This window comes from Mytilus trossulus, chromosome 10 (genome assembly GCF_036588685.1).
Source record: "Mytilus trossulus isolate FHL-02 chromosome 10, PNRI_Mtr1.1.1.hap1, whole genome shotgun sequence".
In the NCBI taxonomy this organism is placed as follows: Eukaryota; Metazoa; Mollusca; class Bivalvia; order Mytilida; family Mytilidae; genus Mytilus; species Mytilus trossulus.
The window spans coordinates 17,243,793-17,267,780 of NC_086382.1; the positions used below are offsets into that span (position 1 = coordinate 17,243,793).

Here is a 23,988-nt window from a genome sequence, read left to right on the forward strand (position 1 = left end):
GCCGAATCTAACTGTGTATATAGATTCTTATTTTTTGGTCCCGTTTTCAAATTGGTCTACATTAAGGTCCAAAGGGTCCAAAATTAAACTTAGTTTGATTTTAACAAAAATTGAAACCTTGGGGTTCTTTGATATGCTGAATCTAAAAATGTACTTAGATTTTTGATTATTGGCCCAGTTTTCAAGTTGGCCCAAATCGAGGTCCAAAATTAAACATTGTTTGATTTCATCAAAAATTGAATAATTGGGGTTCTTTGATATGCCAAATCTAACTGTGTATGTAAATTCTTAATTTTTGGTCCAGTTTTAAAATTGGTCTAAATTAAAGTGCAAAGGGTCCAAAATTAAACTAAGTTTGATTTTAACAAAAATTAAATTATTGGGCCTCTTTGATATGCTGAATCTAAACATGTACTTAGATTTTTGATTACGGGCCCAGTTTTCAAGTTGGTCCAAATCAGGATCTAAAATTATTATATTAAGTATTGTGCAATAGCAAGTCTTTTCAATTGCACAGTATTGTGCAATGGCAAGAAATATCTAATTTCACAATATTGTGAAATAGCAAATTTTTTTTTAATTAAGAGTTATCTTTCTTTGTCCAGTATAGTAAGCAAGAAATATCTGCAAGAATTTTTTTTAATTGGAGTTATCTTTCTTTGTCCAGAATCAACTTAAATCTTTGTTATATACAATATACAATGTATATTCACTTTTTACTACCAACTGATAAATTCCATTCAGTGATAACAAGCAGTTTTTTTACATCTTAATATTTTATGATGTATTTAAATGAGTAGTAATTGTTGCAAACTCCATTAGAATATTTTAATTGAAATTAGTTTTGGAATAAGGGAAAGGGGGATGTGATTAAAAAATTGGGTTCAATTTTTCTCATTTGAAATTTCATAATTAAAAAGAAAATTTCTTCAAACATTTTTTTGAGAGGATTTATATTCAACAGCATAGTGAATTGCTCTAAGAGAAAATAAAAATTTTAAGTTCATTTGAATACATTCATTCTGTGTCAGAAACCTATGCTGTGTCAACTATTTAATCACAATCCAAATTTAGAGAGGAATCCAGCTTGAATGTTGTGTCCATACTTGCCCCAACCGTTCAGGGTTCAACCTCTGCGGTCGTATAAAGCTACGCCCTGCGGAGCATCTGGTTGATTATTGGCCCAGTTTTCAAGTTGGCCCAAATCGAGGTCCAAAATTAAACATTGTTTGATTTCATCAAAAATTGAATAATTGGGGTTCTTTGATATGCCAAATCTAACTGTGTATGTAGATTCTTAATTTTTGGTCCAGTTTTAAAATTGGTCTAAATTAAAGTGCAAAGGGTCCAAAATTAAACTAAGTTTGATTTTAACAAAAATTAAATTCTTGGGCCTCTTTGATATGCTGAATCTAAACATGTACTTATATTTTTGATTATGGGCCCAGTTTTCAAGTTGGTCCAAATCAGGATCTAAAATTATTATATTAAGTATTGTGCAATAGCAAGTCTTTTCAATTGCACAGTATTGTGCAATGGCAAGAAATATCTAATTTCACAATATTGTGAAATTGCAAATTTTTTTTTAATTAAGAGTTATCTTTCTTTGTCCAGTATAGTAAGCAAGAAATATCTGCAAGAATTTTTTTTAATTGGAGTTATCTTTCTTTGTCCAGAATCAACTTAAATCTTTGTTATATACACTATACAATGTATATTCACTTTTTACTACCAACTGATAAATTTAAATAATCTTTACCATTCAGTGATAACAAGCAGTTTTTTACATCTTAATATTTTATGATGTATTTAAATGAGTAGTAATTGTTGCAAACTCCATTAGAATATTTTAATTGAAATTAGTTTTGGAATAAGGGAAAGGGGGATGTGATTAAAAAATTGGGTTCAATTTTTCTCATTTGAAATTTCATAAATAAAAGAAAATTTCTTCAAACATTTTTTTGAGAGGATTAATATTCAACAGCATAGTGAATTGCTCTAAGAGAAAACAAAAATTTTAAGTTCATTTGAATACATTCATTCTGTGTCAGAAACCTATGCTGTGTCAACTATTTAATCACAATCCAAATTTAGAGCGGAATCCAGCTTGAATGTTGTGTCCATACTTGCCCCAACCGTTCAGGGTTCAACCTCTGCGGTCGTATAAAGCTACGCCCTGCGGAGCATCTGGTTGCCCTTTATAGTCAATTTTTAACCATTTTTCGTAAATATCCATGATCTTTTACAAAAATCTTCTCCTCTGAAACTACCGGGCCAAATTAAACCAAACTTGGCCACAATCATCATTGATGTATCTAGTTTAAAGTTTGTGTTTAATTACCCGGCCAAATATCCAAGATGGCCGCCATGGCTAAAAATAGAACATAGGGGTAAAATGCAGTTTTCGGCTTATAACTCAAAAACCAAAGAATTAAGAGCAAATCTGACATGGGGGGGAAATTGTTTATCAGGTTAAGATCTATCTGCCCTGAAATTTTCAGATGAATCAGACAACCCATTGTTGGGTTGCTGCCCCTAAATTGGTAATTTTAAGGAAATTTTACTGTTTTTGGTTATCATCTTGAATATTATTATAGATGGAGATAAACTGTAAACAGCAATAATGTTCAGCAAAGTAAGATTTACAAATAAGTCAACATGACCAAAATGGTCAGTTGACCCAGTTATTGCCCTTTATAGTAAATTTTTAACCATTTTTCGTAAATATCCATGATCTTTTACAAAAATCTTCTCCTCTGAAACTACCGGGCCAAATTGATGCAAACTTGGCCACAATCATCATTGATGTATTTAGTTTAAAATTTGTGTTTAATTACCCGGCCAACCATGCAAGATGGCCGCCATAGCTAAAAATAGAACATAGGGGTAAAATGCAGTTTTCGGCTTATAACTCAAAAACCAAAGAATTTAGAGAAAATCTGACATGGGGAAAAATTGTTTATCAGGTCAAGATCTATCTGCCCTGAAATTTGAGATGAATCCGACAACCCATTGTTGGGTTGCTGCCCATAAATTGGTAATTTTAAGGAAATTTTACTGTTTTTGGTTATTATCTTGAATATTATTATAGATGGAGATAAACTGTTAACAGCAATAATGTACAGCAATTTAAGACTCAAAAATAAGTAAAATGACCAAAATGCTCAATTGACCCCCTTAGAAGTTATTGTCCTTTACAATCAATTTTTAACAATTTTCATAAAATTTGTAAATTTTTACCAACATTTTCCACTGAAACTACACGGACAAGTTCATTATAGATAGAGATAATTGTAAGCAGCAAGAATGTTCAGGAAAGTAAGATGTACAAACACATGACAATCACCTAAACACAATTTTGTCATGAACTGTCTGCTTCCTTTGTTTAATTCACAAATACCAAGGTGAGCGACACAGGCTCTTTAGAGCCTCTAGTTACCAATTTTAGTAACTTTTAACAAAAATCTTTTGTAAATCTTAGTTATCTTTTACAAAAATCTTCTCCTCAGAAACTACTGTGCCAAATTAAACCAAACTTGGCCTCAATCATTATTAGGGTATCTAGATAAAAAAAAATGTGTGCTGTGACAGCCAACCAATCAAGATGGCTGCCATGGCTAAAAATAGAACACAGGCTAAATGTAGATTTTGGCTTATAACTCTGAAACCAAAGAAAATCTGACAAGGGGTTAAATTGTTAATCAAGTCAATATCTATCTGCCCTTAAATTTTTAGATAAATTAGACAACTGGTTTGTTGGGTTGCTGCCCCCCAATTGGTTACTTTTAAAGAAATTTGTCCGTTTTTATACGACCGCAAATTTTGAAAAAAATTTCGTCGTATATTGCTATCACGTTGGCGTCGTCGTCGTCGTCGTCGTTGTTGTTGTCGTCGTCGTTGTCGTCCGAATACTTTTAGTTTTCACACTCTAACTTTAGTAAAAGTTGTTGTTGTTATTGGTTTTGGAAGGCGGCTTACTTATGTAGTAATTGCGCCTTAAATTCATATAACATAATTTAAGATATTATGTATATAATTATACTTTCAGTCTTTAATTTATTTTTAGCATTTAACGTTTTGGCGAGTAATCTTATGAAACTTTGACGAACATGGTTGCTGAATTACTAGAAAATATATATATGTTGAGAGACAAAAAAAAAAAACACATATCAGAAGGTACATGTACTATGAAAATGAAAAAAAATCAAGAGCAAATGATAGTCCCTAATGAAATGTACATTATTAATTGATAGGTGTCATAAAATTGTTCAGAGAATTTATATGGTTGTTCACCTTTGTGTCGTCTGTGATATACTTATATACATGTATATAAAAAAAGTATATTTAGAAACCGGTAACAAGACATGTGCTAGTTTTATGCTACCAATGTAAGGACGTCTCCCTCGATTGGTGTAGCAAATAAAGAATCCTTAAGAAAGGATTGATTGTAGTTTTTCCTTTTCCATAATGGTAAGTTGCATCAATTTTTTCCAAATAAATTGCCAAAGACATACTGGTATTTTGTGATTCCTCATTCCCTGACAAGAAAAAACACTTCTGTCATTGAACGAGAAATCATCCCTACCTATGCCCTTAATCGCCTATTTAGATTTATATATATACAGTGTATAATATATAAATGGAGCAAAAATAGAAAAATATGAAAAAATTTAATACCAGTATATTATTTAAACAATGACATTGTTTGATTTTAGTTTTTTAGTACAGAGAATGCCAGCGAAACAGAAGTGCTGGGATGTGCATATACATAATTATACAATAATCTGTGTGTGTTTGTCTAACTGACATCCTCTAGTACAAATTTTAGAATTTGTCATTTTATTATTATAGAAAAGGATTCAACTCTAAGACTTGTTTCTATTCTACTAATGTATGAGCGTAGTGATTCTGTTTGTTTATTTTTCTTAATTTCTATCAATAAGAGTATGACTATAGTTGTCAGTTAATGAAAATCTGAGAGGACATATTGTATTTTTGTTTAAGCTTTAAAGACTTTTAACATATAACGTTAAATAATTAAGATAAATGTTAGTGGTACTTTCATATAAAAAAGGCCTGTAACAAATGTTTCTATTGTTAATTATCTGAGCATAGTGCGATGTGTTTGTTGTTTTCATATCTTTAAAAAAAAATATGACTGTAATTGTCCATTGTACAGAATCTTAATGTGATGTTGTATTTTCCCTTACCATGTACTGTTAACTTATCTAGTATAACAATCTTCAATAGATCAGAGTGATTAAATTGAATGTCGATACTTGTTAAATTTAAATGCGTGCATTTCATGGTCAATTAGTACTGGTGTTTGAAAGGTGAATGATTTACTGATGTATGACACAGGTAGAAAAAGTCTGTTTGATTACGCTCAAATGACTGACACAAAGGTGAAGTGTGCATTGCACTTGTGACTTGCTTATGCTAGTTCTAAATAAATTTATAAAAAGGAAATTATTTCAAATTCGGGTGAGTTTTTCATTTATCTTTTATCTTGCTGGTTGTATACTGAATTGATGAAATATTTTAACTTAGCGACCATCTGAAAAATAATTCATATACACTTGTTCCACATACAAAATGATCTGTATTATGATCTCTAGACTAAAGCTAAATGGCACTTATACATATAGTTGAGTCTTCCTATTTCCTTATAAGTATATTAGTTTCCCGTAGATAGTTATGCACGGGACTGAAAGTGTGTGTGTATCCGGATAGAAGGTGTTTCAACGAAAGATCTACGACTCCGTTATTTTTAAGCATATCAAACATCTGTTTACGTTGCACATCATATTTTGAGCATACTAATAGGAAGTGTACTACATCGTCTGTGACTTTGCAGTTTTCACAAATTTCACTCGGACTTTTCCCTATTTTGTGTAGATATTTATTGACATTAATAGAGCCAGATCTTAATCTGAATATTATTCGTTCATTTTCTCTATTCATTTGTGGTATAGTAATCTTAAATGATACATTATTTTGGAAGGAGTGTAGTAATCTACCCTTTGGGTTGTCTGACCACTGTTTTTGCCAAATTTGTTTTAAAATGTTTTTTGTTAAACATTTGATGTCTTCTTTATATAGGGGAATATGACAATCTATTGTATCTTTACTAAGAGCCACTTTGGCAGTCTGGTCTGCAATTTCGTTTCCTAAAATTCCGACGTGGCTTGGGATCCACTCAAATATTATGTTGCTACCTAGTTTGACTAACTGGTTGTATAAAAATATAATGTCGTATAATAAATAATTTTTTACCTTAAATAAATTACTCTTTAAGGCTTGGAGAGCTGATAGAGAGTCGACAAACACAACGACATTATTTGGTTTAAATTCTTCTAACCACATAAGAGACAGAAATATTGCCATAAGCTCACAAGTGAAAATTGACATATTCTTAGGCAGTTTGAAACCTTTTTTTATTCCCATTTCAGGTATTGCGAATGCACATGAGGTTTTATTAGAATTTGGATCTTTAGATCCGTCCGTATATATTTTTAAAAACTGGCGGTACTGCGTATCAATCATGAAGTTACTTTCACTTCGAATTAAGTGTGGATTATCCTTTTTCGAGATGAGACATGAGAGTTGTGTACATACACGGGGTTTAGTCAAATGCCAAGGGGGTGTCGGGAATTGTTTGTATTTATATATTTGATTAATATCAACATCATGTTGATTAATCATATCTTTTGAAACAATAAAATATGGTTTTTTATTCTGTTTTATTTCCCTGGAGTAGCAGAGAAATGTTGCCTTTTTTGCTAAACTTTCCTTAGTTGGATGGTTGTCTTCATGACTAGATATATTTAAAAACGATTTTGTAATAAGGCACTGCCTACGTTCTTCGTAGGGTGGGTCACCCATTTCTACTTGTAGTCCACTTGTGGCTACATTTTTATATGCACCTGTACAAATTCGAAGTGCTTGACTTTGCACCCGGTCCAGTATTTTCTTTACAGAATGTGAGGCAGAATTATATACCTCACATCCGTAGTCTATTTTAGATCTTATAAGAGCAATGTATATGTTTCTAAGAGAATGGCTGTTTGCTCCCCACTTAGTACCTGTTAGAAGTTTCATGCAATTTAGGACTTTACTGCATTTTGCCTCTATATATTGAATATGTTTTAACCAAGTCAATTTACTATCAATAATTATTCCTAAAAATTTCACCTCATTGACTACTTGTAATAGACTGTTACCTAACGTTAATAATAACTTCTCAGACTTTTTCTTTCTACTAAAGACAATAGCTACAGATTTAGAGGGGGAAATGAGAAATCCCCATTTATCACACCATGATTTTATATTGTCAAGATCTTTCTGTATTCTCCTTTGAATATAACCAATATTTTTACCACACAGCCATATTGCACTATCGTCTGCAAATTGGGAAATAGAACAATTATTAATACATGAAGGGAGATCGTTTACCATAATATTGAATAGTGTCGGGCTGATGCAACTTCCTTGAGGGGTACCATTTTGGATCGTGAGAATATCAGAAAGAGTGTTATTTATTTTGACCTGTATTGTTCTGTTAGTCAGAAAACTATTAACCAAACCGAGCATGTTACCCTTTATCCCAATTTTAACCATTTTGTTTAGAAGTCCATACTTCCATATCATATCAAATGCTTTCTGAAAGTCAATAAATACTCCAATTAAATATTCTTTCTTTAAAAATGATTTTTGTATATCGTTATCAAGTCTAATTATTTGTTCCATCGTACTTCTATTTTGACGAAATCCACTCTGATAAGGTGAGTAAATATGGTTTTTCTCAAGGTACCACCTCAGTCTGTTATTAATCATCTTTTCCATAATTTTGACAAAATTAGATGTTAAAGCTATTGGTCTATATGCATGTGGGTCACTTGAATCTTTCCCCTTTTTAAAGCTTGGAATTATTATTGAATGTTTCCAAGCCAGAGGAAGATCTTGTGAGAACCAAATTCTGTTATATAATAAAAGAAGTACACCAAGTGATTTATTACTAAAACTTTTAAACATACTATAGGTAACTTTATCTTTACCAGGAGATGTATCTGTTGTATCAGCAATAGCATCCTGTAATTCATTAAGGGTAAATGGTTCATTATAACTCTGAGAGTTTTCAGAAAAATATTGTTTCAAGTTTTCAGCTTCTTTAGACTCAATACGTTCTTTATGTGATATAAATTCTTCTGAATAGTTACTTGAACTACTTACATTGGCAAATGCTTCAGCTAATATATTAGCCTTTTCTTTAGTAGATTCATACACTTTATTTTTATAAATCAAAGTAGGCAAAATTAGAGAATTAATAGTTTTGCCCATCATTCTCTTGATTGTATTCCATACTTGCCCTATATTATTATTATTATTCAAGCCACTGCAGAAGGTTTCCCAATATTGTTGCTGTGTTAATTTAATAGTATTTCTACATTCTTTTTCTTTTTCTTTGTATAATAAATAATCATGTCCACCCCCCGTATGTCTAGCCTTGTTACGAGCTTTATTGCGTTCTTTTACCACCAATGTACAGTTTTCATTCCACCAGGGTACTTCTGGTTTATTATTTTTCCTTCTTTTCTTAGAAGGGATGTGCTCACCAGCAATTTTAATGATAGTGTTAGTGAGATGAGTACATGATTCATTAATATTGTCAGTAACCATGTTCTCACTAAGTTGTTTATGACATGAGCTGGCGAACCCATCCCAATCAGCTTTTTTATAGTTCCAAATCAACTCTTGTTCGCTGTTTGAACAAGCCGAGGTTTGATTCAATGTTAATTGTATTACAAAATGGTCACTACCATATAAAGATTTATTATCTACTGTCCACGTTATTTGATGTGCTAACTGTACACTAGACATTGATATATCAATACATGACAATTGTAGATCGGAGGGGTTTTGTCTAGTACCTGATCCATCATTTAAAACTATAATATTATTGGTACTAATAGCATTGTGCAATGAGTTACCTTTAGTGTCAGTTTTATTACTACCCCATAGATAATGATGAGCATTAAAGTCACCACAGATAATAAATTTACCATCAATTTGATTCAAGAGATTTATATAATCATCTTCTTTTGTGTCTGTTGATGCATCATAAAGGCTAATAATGGTGACCATATCACTGTTTATTAATATTTGAATTACAGAAGTTTCAAATTTTGAGTTTATTTCTTTCTTAGAGTATGGGATGTCTACTTTGACATATATAGCAGTGCCACCCCCCTTTATACCGTCTCTAACTGAGAAATCTGCAACTGTGTAACCGTTAATTTCAATAAGATCAGTTTCACTTTTAAACCAAGTTTCTTGTAGACATATTACATCTGGATAAGTAGAGGAATTTGATAAATTCCATATATATTCTGGACCATTGCTATGAAAGCTATGGCAATTCCACTGATGTATGACAAATGAACTAGTCATTATTGTTAATAATATAGTTATAAAATACATAATGTTAGTAATGATGTTCTTCAAATTAATACTCTTTAAGTATATATATATATATATATATATATTATTTTGAATTTTATATGCTGATGGACTGGCTTTTCTCAATATAATGATTCATTTGATCTGTGTCAACATTAGACAAGTTTAGAGTTTTGGCCACTTCACTGATGTACTTTACTACATTCTCAACTGTAATTCTCTCTTTTGGAGCATTAATTATATGAGTTATTGCAATAGTCATTATAGATACCATTTGTGAAGCAGTAATATTTGCTTCACCCAATATGTTTTTTTTGTGGGTTTTTGTTTTACTGATATGTTGCTTATTTAATTCTTTCTCAGCAATAAAGGTCTTGGTGTCTTCACCTTTTACAATTTTAGTGGCTTCACCAACTGATATCTTTAACTCTTTGCTCTTTTTGAGAGCTTTTTGTTTTTCCACTCTTTTAGGGCAATCTTTGGAGTTAGACTGATGAGGACCTTTACAGTTAACACACACTGCTGTATCAGAATTACACTGACCTTCATGTCTTAAACTACACTTTACACATGCTTTTTCCCTTTTACAATTTGTGGCCACATGGCCAAACTGTTGGCAATTATAGCACTGGATTGGCTTGGGTACAAAAAGTTTGACTCTGTACTTTAGAAACCCAATGCATACAGATGTTGGCATTTGTGGTGTGCTAAAGAACAATTTTATAGTTCTAGATGGTGCTCTTTTGGCTTGTTCTTTGTCATAATATGTAAGCCTTATGGCTTTTGTGACCCCATATTCATTTAATGCATATTTAATGTCTTCCTCAGAATATTCCTGAGGTACATTATATATGCATCCTTGTGAGCTCAGAAGACTTTGTGGTTTAGAGCACTTGACTTGCCATTCACCTAGCTGAGTCGCTTTCATCAGTTGTTTTAGTTGCATACCATCCATACAGTTTACAATAATGTTACCAGATCTTATTGGTCTAATATTTTTAACAATTCCATACTCCTTTGAAATATTCTTTTGAATTTTGATGGGATTTTCTTCTGCTAGGCGAACACCTCTAGCACTGATAATAATATGCTGGTTATCGGGTACAGAGGGTCGAGGGGCATTGCGTAAAGGTCTATATCGGACTGTGGCTGGGGTTTGGATTGCATGTGCATAACTTTTATTTGGACTAGGGGTTGCAAATTTGCGTTTCTTGCTCTCTCTTTCTATAGAATTATCAGACATACCTCTTGTGGAGAAGTCAGATTCATAGCCTCTAGAGGGCCTACTGAAGAGCTTTCTTCAACAGATTCAAAACAGTCGGACTCCGCCATTTTGTTTGTACTCACAGTATACAAACAAGAAAAAAAATCAAAGTTTTTACGACTAATGTAGTAAAAAACTTACAAAAAATAGCGATACTCTACAGAATAATTGTCTAAGGAAGACGTACAATCTATTTCATAAATGAATACCTCAATAGACTATCAATAAATTGATTTCAAAACAGATTCTTCTCTCAGTGAAAAAAAACCGCCGATTGATCCGGGACTCGCCGACCCGAATGATTTAGTAAAAGTGAATATAAATCTATAAAATTTTATCACAAGGTTTATGACCACAAAAGGAAGGTTGGTATTGATTTTGGGAGTTTTGGTCCCAACATTTTAGGAATTAGGGGCCAAAAAGGGCCCAAATAAGCATTTTCTTGGTTTTCGCACTATAACTTTAGTTTAAGTTAAAAGAAATCTATGAAATTTTGACACAAGGTTTATGACCATAAAAGAAAGGTTGGGATTGATTTTGGGAGTTTTGGTTTCAACAGTGTAGGAATTAGGGGCCACAAAAGGGCCCAAATAAGCATTATTCTTGGTTTTCGCACAATAACTTTAGTTTAAGTAAATAGAAAATAATGAAATTTAAACACAATGTTTATGACCACAAAAGGAAGGTTGGTATTGATTTTGGGAGTTTAGGTCACAACAGTTTAGGAATTAGGGGCCAAAAAGGGACCCAAATAAGTGTTTTTCCTGGTTTTCGCACCATAACTTTAGTATAAGTAAATAGAAATCTATGAAATTTAAACACAAGGTTTATGACCATAAAATGAAGGTTGGTAATGATTTTGGGAGTTTTGGTCCCAACAGTTTAGGAATAAGGGGCCCAAAGGGTCCAAAATTAAACTTTGTTTGATTTCATCAAAATTGAATAATTGGGATTCTTTGATATGCCGAATCTAACTGTGTATGTAGATTTTTAACTTTTGTCCCTTTTTCAAATTGGTCTACATTAAGGTCCAAAGGGTCCAAAATTAAACTTTGTTTGAATTTGACAAAAAATTAATCGTTTGGGTTCTTTGATATGCTGAATCTAAAAATGTACTTAGATTCTTGATTATCGGCCCAGTTTTCAAGTTGGTCCAAATCGGGGTCCAAAATTAAACTTTGTTTGATTTCATCAAAAATTGAATAAATGGGGTTCTTTGATATGCCAAATCTAACTGTGTATGTAGATTCCTCATTTTTGGTCTTGTTTTCAAATTGGTCTACATTAAAGTCCAAAGGGTCCATAATTAAACTTAGTTTGATTTTAACAAAAATTAAATTCTTGGGCCTCTTTGATATGCTGAATCTAAACATGTACTTAGATTTTTGATTATGGGCCCAGTTTTCAAGTTGGTCCAAATCAGGATCTAAAATTATTATATTAAGTATTGTGCAATAGCAAGTCTTTTCAATTGCACAGTATTGTGCAATGGCAAGAAATATCTAATTTCACATTATTGTGAAATAGCAAATTTTTTTTTTAATTGGAGTTATCTTTCTTTGTCCAGAATCAACTTAAATCTTTGTTATATACAATATACAATGTATATTCACTTTTTACTACCAACTGATAAATTTAAATAATCTTTACCATTCAGTGATATCTTAATATTTTATGATGTATTTAAATGAGTAGTTATTGTTGCAAACTCCATTAGAATATTTTAATTGAGATTAGTTTTGGAATAAGGGAAAGGAGGATGTGATTAAAAAATTGGGTTCAATTTTTCTCATTTGAAATTTCATAAATAAAAAGAAAATTTCTTCAAACGTTTTTTTGAGAGGATTAATATTCAACAGCATAGTGAATTGCTCTAAGAGAAAACAAAAATTTTAAGTTCATTAGAACACATTCATTCTGTGTCAGAAACCTATGCTGTGTCAACTATTTAATCACAATCCAAATTTAGAGCTGAATCCAGCTTGAATGTTGTGTCCATACTTGCCCCAACCGTTCAGGGTTCAACCTCTGCGGTCGTATAAAGCTACGCCCTGCGGAGCATCTGGTTAGCTTTTCTCATCACTTGGCGTCCATCGTCGTCGTCTGTCATCGTTAACAATTTTTCAAACATCTTCTCCTCTGAAACTACTGAATGGATTTGAATGAATTTAGCATGATTGTTCCTTAGATTATCCTGCACAAAATGTGTGCTTCGATTTTTGATCCTTAAAAAAACATGGCTGCTGTTACTTAGAATAGAACATATCTCAAAAACGTAAGCATTTAGAGCAAATCTGACATGGGGTAAAAATGTTCATTAGGTCAAGATCTATCAGCCCTGAAATTTTCAGATGAATCAAACAAACCATTGTTGGGTTGCTGCCACTTTATTGGTAATTTTAAGGAAATTTTGCAGTTTTTGGTCATTATCTTGAATATTATTATAGATAAAGATAAACTGTAAACAGCAAAAATGATCAGCAAAGTAAGATCTACAAATAAGTTAAATATGACCAAAATTGTCAATTGACCCCTTTAATGACAATTTTTCACAATTTGTTCATCATATTTGCTAACTTTAAAAAATCTTCTCCTCTAAAATTACTCAACCAAATTCAACCAAACCTCAACTGAATGATCAGTAGGGTGTATAAAATAAAATTTGTGCTTCATTTTTCATTTCGTCAAAAAACTTGGCCTTTATGGCTAAAAATAGAACACAGGGTAAAATGCGATTTTTGGCTTATATCTCAAAAACTACAGCATTTAGAGCAAATAAGACAAGAAGTTAAAGTATTTATTAGGTCAAGGTCTACCTGTCCTGAAATTTTCAGCCGAATTGGGTAACTGGTTTTTCAGGTATAATGCCCCTGAATTGATGATTTTAAAGAAATTTTGCAGTTTTTGGTTATTATCTTGAATAATATTATAGATACAGATAAACTGTTAATAACAAAAATGTTAAGCAAAGTAAGATCTACAAATAAGTCAATTTGACCAAATTGTCAATTGACCCCTTAAGGAGTTATTGTCCTTTAAAGACTTTTTTCACAATTTGTTCATCATGTTGACTTACTTTAAAAAATCTTCTCCTTTGAAACTGCTGTATCAATTTCAGCCAAACTTAGGCTAAATGAGTTTCAGAGTATCTAGTATAAATTTTATATTTTATTTCCTTGTATGTCAAGAAACATAGCTCCTATGGCTAAAATAGAACATAGGAGAAAATGATTTTTTTTTTGCTTTTGAAGAAAATAGGACGATTCAAAGAACATTTAAATAAATTGAAAAGCCAAAATAATCATTGATGAGAGATTTAACCAAAAAAATTAAAGTGAGCGATTCAGGCTTTTGAGAGCCTCTTGTTATCTTGAATACTATTATAGATAGAGATAAACTGTAAACAGCAATAATGTTCAGCATAGTAAGATCTAAAAAATAGTCAACATGACCAAAATGTTCAATAGACCCCTTAAGGAGGTATTGCCCTTTAAAGTAAATTTTTAACAATTTTCATAAACTTGGTACATTTTTGAGTCTCTTTGTCTAAAGGGCCAAGTTTATTATAGATAGAGAAAATTGTAAGTAGCAAGCATGTTCAGTAAAGTAAGATCTACAAACACATCAACAAAACACAATTTTGTCATGAATTCATCTGTGTCCTTTGTTTAACATGCACATAGACCAAGGTGAGCAACCCAGGCTCTTTAGAGTCTCTAGTTTGTTATGCTTGCAGATATTGACTTTATATTTCTATGTAGTTAAAGCTGAGACGTTTAACCCTTTTATCTTTTGTAGGGAATTGTTACTTGATGAATCCATCACTAGACAGAGTACATGTGAACTAGAATGTGATGTAGTGGCTCCAGATATCTTAAATCGACAGGATGTGGATGGTTAGTTTGTAATAACTCATTTGATTTGATTTTAATTAACATTACATAGTCATGACCCTTAATAAAATGAATATCAAAATATTTTGTTGTTGTGAAATTAAATTTTAAAAATTTATTGCTTGTAACAGACTGGATAAAATCATGTTACAAACTAATATTTAGCTCACCTGGCCCGAGGTTTTGACTTATATCTCTAAAACCAAAGCATTAAGAGTGAATTTGACATTGGGTAAAATTGTAAATAAGGACATGATCTATCTGCCCTATACGAATCGGACAGCCAATTGTTAGGTTGCTGTCCCTGAATTGGTATTATTAAGGAAATTTTGCTGTATTTGGGTATTATCTTGAATATTATTAGGGATAGAGATAAACTTAAAACAGCAAAAATGTTAAACAAAGTAAGATCTACAAATAAGTCAACATGACAAAAAATGGTCAGTTGACCCCCTTAGGGAGTTATTGCCCTTATAGCCAGTTTTAAACATTTTTCATAAATTTTGATAGAGGTTTGTATGATATGCACATAGACCAAGGTGAGTGACACAGGCTCTTTGGAGCCTCTACTTTATTTTGTGCAGTGTTATTTCGTCAATAATTACTTGATTCTGGGATTTTAGACAAAATTGGTATTAATCCTGGACTTGCAGCCTTATGGGAGGATGAAAAACAAAGGAAACGAAATATGGGAGAGACATCTCAGATTACTCCACCAGATTCTCAAGGTAGGTAATTTAGGTGTAGCAGTTGAGATTACTCCAGGGAATTCCAAAGAAAATATAGAATCATCTTTTGCTCTGTCATCTCAAGTTACTCCAATGATTCCAAAAGTATACAATAAATAAGATAATCATCACAAAAAACTCAAGCAAATTGAGTGTTAGAAGCTCTTTCCATGTTATTTCTTGAAGAAAATCCTTGAAATGAACGTTAGATAAAGTATTTATGTTAACTAAGGCATTTTAGAAGAAAAAGAAATTCTCACCTGCCCACATGCACAAATGTGAACTAGTTCTAACAATATGGTTCTGACAATTTTTTTTAAAACCTTTTTAAAATTTTCATCAAATTATATTTATGATATATGGTTCGAGTACACAGTTATTTCGTAGTGCATTTCATTTAGACAATAAATGAAAATTAAAAAAATTCCACCTGCACTTTCTCAATAATATTTTTACAGTGTGTTGTACTACTTTTGGGACAAATAATGTCAAAAATATAGAAAACTTCATCAGCTTTAACTCAAAATATGGACAATTTTATGATAAGGTGGTCTTGAAATCTTTTGACAGCTTCCAAAGTGCTAATTTTTTACCTTTTTCAGCTGGACCTAATCACTACTTTACATTAATATATATGACCCAAATTTTTTAACAGTGTCATTTCACCCCCCTACTTGCTATATGAGGCATTAAACAGGGAGAAATAAATTTGGAAGGGGTATAAAAAAATTGGCAAGTAACACACTGTCCACATTAAGGACTATATTTGTGGACAACGAAAATCATAGGACAATAACTGTGTACTCGGAACCATATGTATAAAAAAGAAAATGTGGTAGGATTACCAATGAGACAACTATCCACCAAAGACCAATTTTGTCACAGAAATTTTACAGCATAGGTCACCAAAGGGCTTTCAACAATTAGCAAAGCCAATACTGGATAGTCAGCAATAAAAGGCTTCGAAATGACAAATATAAAACATTTCAAACAAAAAAATCTAACGGCCTAATTTAATTCTATATTCTTTGGTTGTTTTTATGATAATAGATTATAATAATTATAAGATATCAAATGATTTTAGTCTTTCAGGCAAAAATCAGCAGTTGTATGATTTTTACTCTTATTATTCCAAAGTCAGGTAAAACATTTGTTTACATATATAATATTCCTTTATTTAAAAATTATTTATTTGCAGAGAGAGAAGATATAGAAATGAGTGAGAGTGACAAAATGTTGAGGTTAAAATACCTACAGATAATACAGGATCAAAAACCATATATGTAAGTTTGTATGATAATACAGGATCAAAAACCTTATATGCAGGGTTTAAGCTAGGATTTGTAGGGCTTTAGTCACATTTGCGTGTTATGAAAATCAACCTGTTTTTTGTGTAGCAGCAAAGGAACAAGAATGTATGTTACTAGCTTCATCTTTGACTTTGTCAGATTTTAAAAGACTTAGGCATGATTGGCAGACAGTATTGTATGATTTGACTGTATTTGCCCTTATTATGAAAGATTTTGACATGGCATGTGAAAACTTAGTTCACAATTTCACTTCAGTTTATTCCAGAGGACATTCCTGATCAGCAAAAAATGGATTAATTTTTTATGCCCCACCTACGATAGTAGAGGGGCATTATGTTTTCTAGGCTGTGCTTCCGTTTGTCTGTTCGTCCCTCCGTCCGTTCGTTCCACTTCAGGTTAAAGTTTTTGGTCAAGGTAGTTTTTGATGAATTTCTAGTCCAATCCACTTGACACTTAGTACACATGTTCCCCATGATATGATCTTTCTAATTTTAATGCCAAATTATAGTTTTGACCCCAATTTCATGATCCACTGAACATAGAAAATGAAAGTGCAAAGTCCAGGTTAAAGTTTTTGGTAAAGGTAGTTTTTGATGAAGTTAAAGTCACATCTACTTTAAACTTAGTACACATGTTCCCTATGATATGATCTTTCTAATTTAATTCCAAATTAAAGTATGACTCCAATTTCACAGTCAACTGAACATGGAATAATATAGTGCAAGTGGGGCAACCTCGTACTATGAAGACATTCTCATAAACAAGGAATCACAGCAAATATTAACTTGAAATGATTATGTACTGGGTTGGGAACAAATCCTTTTTATTACGAGTGTAAGGGCTGAAGAAGGTTGTAAACAAATCAAGAGTAGATCATGTTTACTACTTTCTGTTTTAAAATTAAACAAAAACGGGAAGTGACATGTGGATGATAAATTCAAAACGAATCCGGATTCATCAAGAAATTAACATTTTTCGGTTTACCAATTTTCATGCCTTCTGGCGTTTCAGGGAAAATTGTTACCCGATTGTGTAACACTAATTAACTGACAATAGGATTAAGTTAAATACCTAATGCCTTTGGCAGTTTTATCACCTCTGTTTACTGCTAATTAGTGGATTCAAGATAATTGATCAAATACTAGATATTTAATACAGAATGAAAATGTCCACATGTTAGCCATTTGTAATGTTTACGTATCATACTAGCATATGTACACATAAAAAAAAATATTTTAAAAATAAAATCTAAAACAATTTATTGCGAACCCTATTGAACCTTTCCATAGATTCACCTGCAAGTTACCTGTCCATTTAAACTTTTGGCAGTTCTATTGTCCCATCTAACAAATACAACAGGTATTGTTCTCTGTATAGTTTATTCACCAGGACCTTAAAAATTTCTTCTAAGAGAAATCTATCACTCGTTGATTAATCTACCAGAGTAAAAAGTATATCTGTTAAACTGATAGAAATTACATGTTTCTCATAAAAAAAAATGCCTGTGATTTCGTGTTTATTTAACATTTATAATATTTTTTTTCAATCTGTTCAAAATAGATAATAAATTTATCATAAAAAGTTTGTTTTAAAAAAAAAAGTATTGTTCTTATGAAAATTTGCATCTTTTAGTTTTGTTTGGTTATAGAATACTTTTAAGAAGGCCTATATATAAAAAAAATCACCATTTTTAGGTTTTTTTATCAATTTTTTTTTTGGAAATAGGAATAATGTTGATTTTTTTCAGAAATCAACTTTTATTAATGTTTGAATACGTGTGTACATTCAACATTTTGAAATATAATACATTCAAACTCATATACAGTTTAATATTATAGCGAACCAAATGAAAGTTTTCCACAGAGTCGTCTGCTCTTGACCAAGGTATTTAAACTTTTGCAAGTTTACCTTTCCCATTGAAACAATACAATAGCTATTGTTCTCTGTGTAGTTTATTCACTTGGACATTTAAATTTCTTCTAGGAGAAATCTATCACTCATTGATTAATTTGCCTGACCAAAAAAATATCTTCTTTGTTGATTGAAATACATGTATAAACTCACATAACCTGCTTGTGATACAGTATTTATTCAGTATCAATAATTATTTTCACTTATAAGCACTGATTTAAATATAAAAAGTTTATTTCTGATTTTTTTTAACTACTCTGGCATTTTTTCGTGGTTCTTCAGTTATAAAGAATACATTTATGAAGACCTTTATTTAAACATTATCATTTCGAGTTTTTATATGTGAACAGACTAAAAAATAGCAAATTTAAATAGGTGAAATGTTAAAATTTAATCAGAAATCAACTTTTAATTTTTAAACTAGTGTTTTTATCAAACAAATTGAAAATGTGCTATTGATTGAATAAATACAACATCACATGCAGTTTTATAATTCCTTATTTGTACATGTATTTCCATCATTGACAGTTCAATTTTTTGTTCAGGTAAATTAATCAGTGAGTGATAGATTTCTCTTGCAAGAAATTTAAAGGTCCCATTGAATAAACTAAACAGAGAACAATAGGTATTGTATTTGTTAGATGGGACAATAGAACTTACAAAAGTTTAAATGGACAGGTAACTTGCAGGTGAATCTATGGAAAACTATGATAGGGTTCGCAATAAAAGGCATACATAGTTATGACTAAATTGGTAAATTGATAAAGAACGTTTTGTTTTATAACCATGAGTATCACTGGTATTAAAGAGATAATCGTAACTGCAATTACGATTATCCCAATATGGCGACGGAAGATATAGGTGAAATCTTTACAGTCATTTTTCTCAAATGTAGCATGTTTTTTTCACTAGTTACTCAGCTGCAAGGTTTTTCTATACCATTACATCATATTTGAATCGTAACGGTGGACTGAAACGGTCTAAGCGCTTTGAAAATTGACGTTGAAAAATTAGGGATGATAATCGTAACTCTATGGAATTTTTCTTGTTTGATAATCGTAATTTCTTTATCGGATAATAGTAACTGAAAAATATTAAATGTCACTTTCAGCATTTCAATGGTATTGTGTGTATTAAAATGCAAATGTACAGTGAATTGGTGACATTAACAGAAAATAATAATAAATGGAGAAACTTACAGGTTAATATCTAAGACAGATTTACTTATATATCTTTCGATTTATTTGTGTTTTTCTACAAAACCGTGATTTCTTGTCCCAGACACTTTTTTTTTAAATTGTGTTTGATCTTTAAAAGTTTTTTTTTTGTGCAGTCAGTACATGGAATTAGATTTAACATTTTTAAAGCAAAGAAACATACTATTTTTAGAGGGACTAATAAGCTATTGATTCCTGAATGATTCAAAATAACCAAAATGGCATTTCCCTAGACGCCCTATTCAACATTCATGCTCAATGTTTGCAAGAGATATAAACATAAGGAACTTACAAAAGAAATGATGTTTTAATAACGGCATTTTAATTCTTGACAAAAAAGAGCATATCAAATAGACCAGAGTGATACCGTATTTTTGCTAATGTCCACTTCGAAACGGTTCCATGATCTCCTTCAGTATCTGGTTTAAAAATTATAAAACAAAATCAGAATACAGCTTAGTACGTGTTTTGATGAATACAATTTTTCTTGTTACTATTGCAATATAGAGATTGTGGAGAATGGAGAAAAAAAACATGAAAATATTTCTACTTTAGAGTTATAATTAATCATATGCCACTAGAAACTATTACAGCAAAATTCAATGAGTGTGTAGGTAAAGGTAACACCTTTAACTAGCTTGCTTGCTAGCTGGACCGTGAAGTCATAACAAGGTACAGTATGTGTCACCGTCGTATTTATGTGTATATTAAATGGTTATTCATCAGTTCATTTATTTCATTCATTCATTCATTCCATTTTCTGTTTCATCATACTCATTATGACGATTGACTGAGACTGACGACATTTCTTATATACGTCACTGCACAACATGTGTACCACGTATTTTTATATAGAGATTTAGTATTTCATTAACTGAATAGCCGCCTTTCAATACTGACGCTTAAATGCTAAAGCAATATTTACAGTTAATAAAAGTGTTACTAAAGTCACTGTCTAGTATAAGCCATAACGATAATTTAGTGTATGCCAAGTTCACTGTGACATTTGTTATCGTCCTTTCAGAGTAGTCTAGTTGGCCAAACGATGAAAAGAAAAGCTCCAAGCGATTGTACAGGAAGGCTCCGAGTAATATTACAGTAAACTTGCAAGCGATTGTACAGTCAATAAAAATATCCGACATTGAGAAAATAAATATATTTGGATTACTACTGGGACAATGGCTTTGAAACTTTCAGACAGGAAAGACTATATATCAGAATAGGTACATGTGAAAATTCAGGTAGCAAACATTGATTTTTCGATGTTTAACTAATTTGACAATTTTTAATCGCTGTTGTGTGACAATTTTGAACGTCTCCACGGAGCTCCACCATTCTAAGGAAAACGTTTGGATGCATATATATTTCTTATTATTTTATCAGTTCATTTTTACATAAAGAATGTTTTAGCTATCAAAACTTGAAGCAGAAACGTTATATAGCAACATAAGAGTTCATCAAAGTTTCCATCAAGCAACTTGTTATTTTGCAAATGTCGGAGCCCCGCTTGACAGTCTCCCGAATGATCAAATTATTAGAAACCGTACTGTTCCGTTCCCACACTGTGATTATGAGAATGCTATCATTTCAAAGAGTATTTAGGATTGCACTTTTTATTTTCAAACAGGTCTACAATAGAGGTATTCAAAATTACTCTAGAAATAAAAAAAATAAAAAATTCAACAAGTTAATTTCTCATTTTTTTTAAGGTCTGAAATTCACACTTTTATTGAAAAATGCCCTTATAATAGACAACAACATGCATAACCTTTTAATTTATACATGTACCTGTTCAAGATATTAACAATGAAGCAGCTGTCGGTTCATGAATTGTGGTAAATAGACAAAAGTCACATTCTAATTGTTTTCAAAGTTTCAATGTTATGTGCGCGTTTAAGGTGTTTTTTTGGAGCGGGATTAGCAATACGGCGAATACTAAACGTCTTTCCTACTTCATTATGGCATAAAGGGTATGGGCTAGGATTGAACCGGCAGTCGCTTCCCGGGGGAAGAAATAGCACATATAGCCACCTGCATTAAAAGATTTAAAACAATATTTACTATGCCGGTTTTATTTAGGATAAATCAATGTTCTTTAACAGTCTCAGGGCCAGCTGAAGGACGCCTCTGGGTGCGGGAATTTCTCGCGACATTGAAGACCTGTTGGTTACCTGCTGCTCTTACCTTTTTCTATGGTCGGGTTGTTGTCTCTTTGATACATTCCCCATTTTCATTCTCAATTTTGTTAATCACAAATCTGATGTAGGGTGACACATGCCTTTCCCTGACATGTATTGTCATATATCAATATAACTTCCTTTAAAATTGACTTTCAGTCATTCCAATATTTTGTGACATTCCTAGTTCTTGGGAGTTTTCTTTATTTTAACATAGTTTGTGTTTTACCCATATCCAAATATCTAGAAGCTTGTTCACTCATCCAATTTTATGATATAATAGTATGTAGCTGATTTCATTAGAACCATTAATAATTAAATATGCACAAAAAGATGTCATAAAATGTTGAAACGTGATTAATTCATCACCATAATTTCATCATGTGCTATCAGATGTACGTTTTTAGTGTCAATATCAATAAAACTCTATCCAGTTACGATTATTTTCTCATTTTTAAATACCATAATTACGATTATCTTTTTTACCGAGTTATGATTATCATCCCTAATTTTTCAACATCAATTTTCAAAGCGCTTAGACAATAGACCACTTTCGAGTTCATCCGTCACCGGAAAAAACTCGTCATTTATACGCGCCTTTATCATCGTCATTTGTGCGTTTAGGGGCGTCGTCACTTCCTTCCAATGTTGAGCGAGTGGTTGGAAAACTATAATTCTATATTGTACGAATTATTCGGCAAATTGAATTCTCAAAATTGACAATCAACACTGTTGTCATTAGGGAAATGTCAGTAAGTACCTACAGAGCAACCATTATTTCTAGTTTATCCTGCACAAAGACGATCACTAAGACGCTTGATGAACGTAAATAGTGCAGAGATACAGGCGAGCCCCTTTATCTGGTAAATGACGTCATAAAAGCGTGTATAATTGACGAGTTTTTGCCGGTGACGGATGAACTCGAAAGTGGTCTATTCCAGTGCTTCGTTACGATTCAAATATGATGTAATGGTATAGAAAAACCTTGCAGCTGAGTAACTATTGACAAAAACATGCTACATTTGAGAAAAATGACTGTAAAGATTTCACCTATATCTGCCGTCGCCATATTGGGATAATCGTAATTGCAGTTACGATTATCTCTTTAATACCAGTGAGTATGGAATTTAAAGAAGAACCAAAGAAATTTGTATTTGAACATAACAAGATTGCACCACTTCCTGTTTTATTTCTTGTATTTTAACATAATCCTCCTTACCTAGGAGCACTTAACGAATGCTTTTATTTTTTAACCATAAAAGAGAAAAAATGACTGTTTATACCTTCTGTAATATATGCAATGTATTATTGCACCAATATAAAATGATCATCTCTTGTATCAACTGTTATATTTATAAAACTCCTTACTTGGGAGCACTTTGGTGTGCACTTCTTAATATTTTTTTGTAACAATTTAATTGATTATAAGTTGGGTAACTTTCAATAACATGAATACTAGGTAACTTTCAATAGCATGAATACTATATGTCTAAACAAGTTATTTTAATGTAGATAATTTAATTACATAAAAAAATCTATTTTGTTTAGCTCCATCTTTCAGAACTAGTATAAGTTATAGAAAAAATGAATTTTCTAAGGATTCTTTTCCTGATCAAAATGCACAGTTTGCATATATTAACATCAGTTAAAATGATATGCTTTGTGTCATGGTATGATAATTTGATAATAAAAAAAATATGACTGGAACCAACATCAGGAACACATTAATTCTGAAGAAGGTTAAAATACAAGTAATGCTCTCCAGCTAAGCCTAGCAATATATACATGTATTCAAGGTTATTAATACACTGCCCTTACAATTTGGGTTATTGTGCTAAAAAAGTGCCCTTTCAGACAACTAGCACCCTTCTGAGATTCAAGCTGGAACACTGTATTTGTCTTTCTCGTTTGATTGATTCTAAATGATTTCGTATTTTACGTTTTTAATCAGGATCTATAAATAGTCGCAGGACACTTTTAGCACACAGTACAGGAAGCACCTGTTTAACTTCTGGTGACATCTCTGAAC

The 23,988-nt window shown here is 31.7% G+C and overlaps 1 protein-coding gene across 8 annotated transcripts in view; it reads left to right on the forward strand.

Annotated features, from left to right (window-relative positions):
* Window positions 1-23,988, forward strand: part of LOC134686962 (DNA polymerase zeta catalytic subunit-like) — a 193,362-nt gene that overhangs the window by 71,289 nt on the left and 98,085 nt on the right. For all 8 annotated transcript variants that reach the window (XR_010101708.1, XM_063546850.1, XM_063546847.1 and 5 more), the window contains 3 exons: window positions 14,522-14,619; window positions 15,240-15,344; window positions 16,543-16,627. Coding sequence is in view for 7 of the 8 variants with exons in the window: in XM_063546850.1 (XP_063402920.1) it covers window positions 14,522-14,619; window positions 15,240-15,344; window positions 16,543-16,627 (288 nt within the window). In the remaining variant the exon portion in view is untranslated. The remainder of the gene's footprint in view (window positions 1-14,521; window positions 14,620-15,239; window positions 15,345-16,542; window positions 16,628-23,988) is intronic.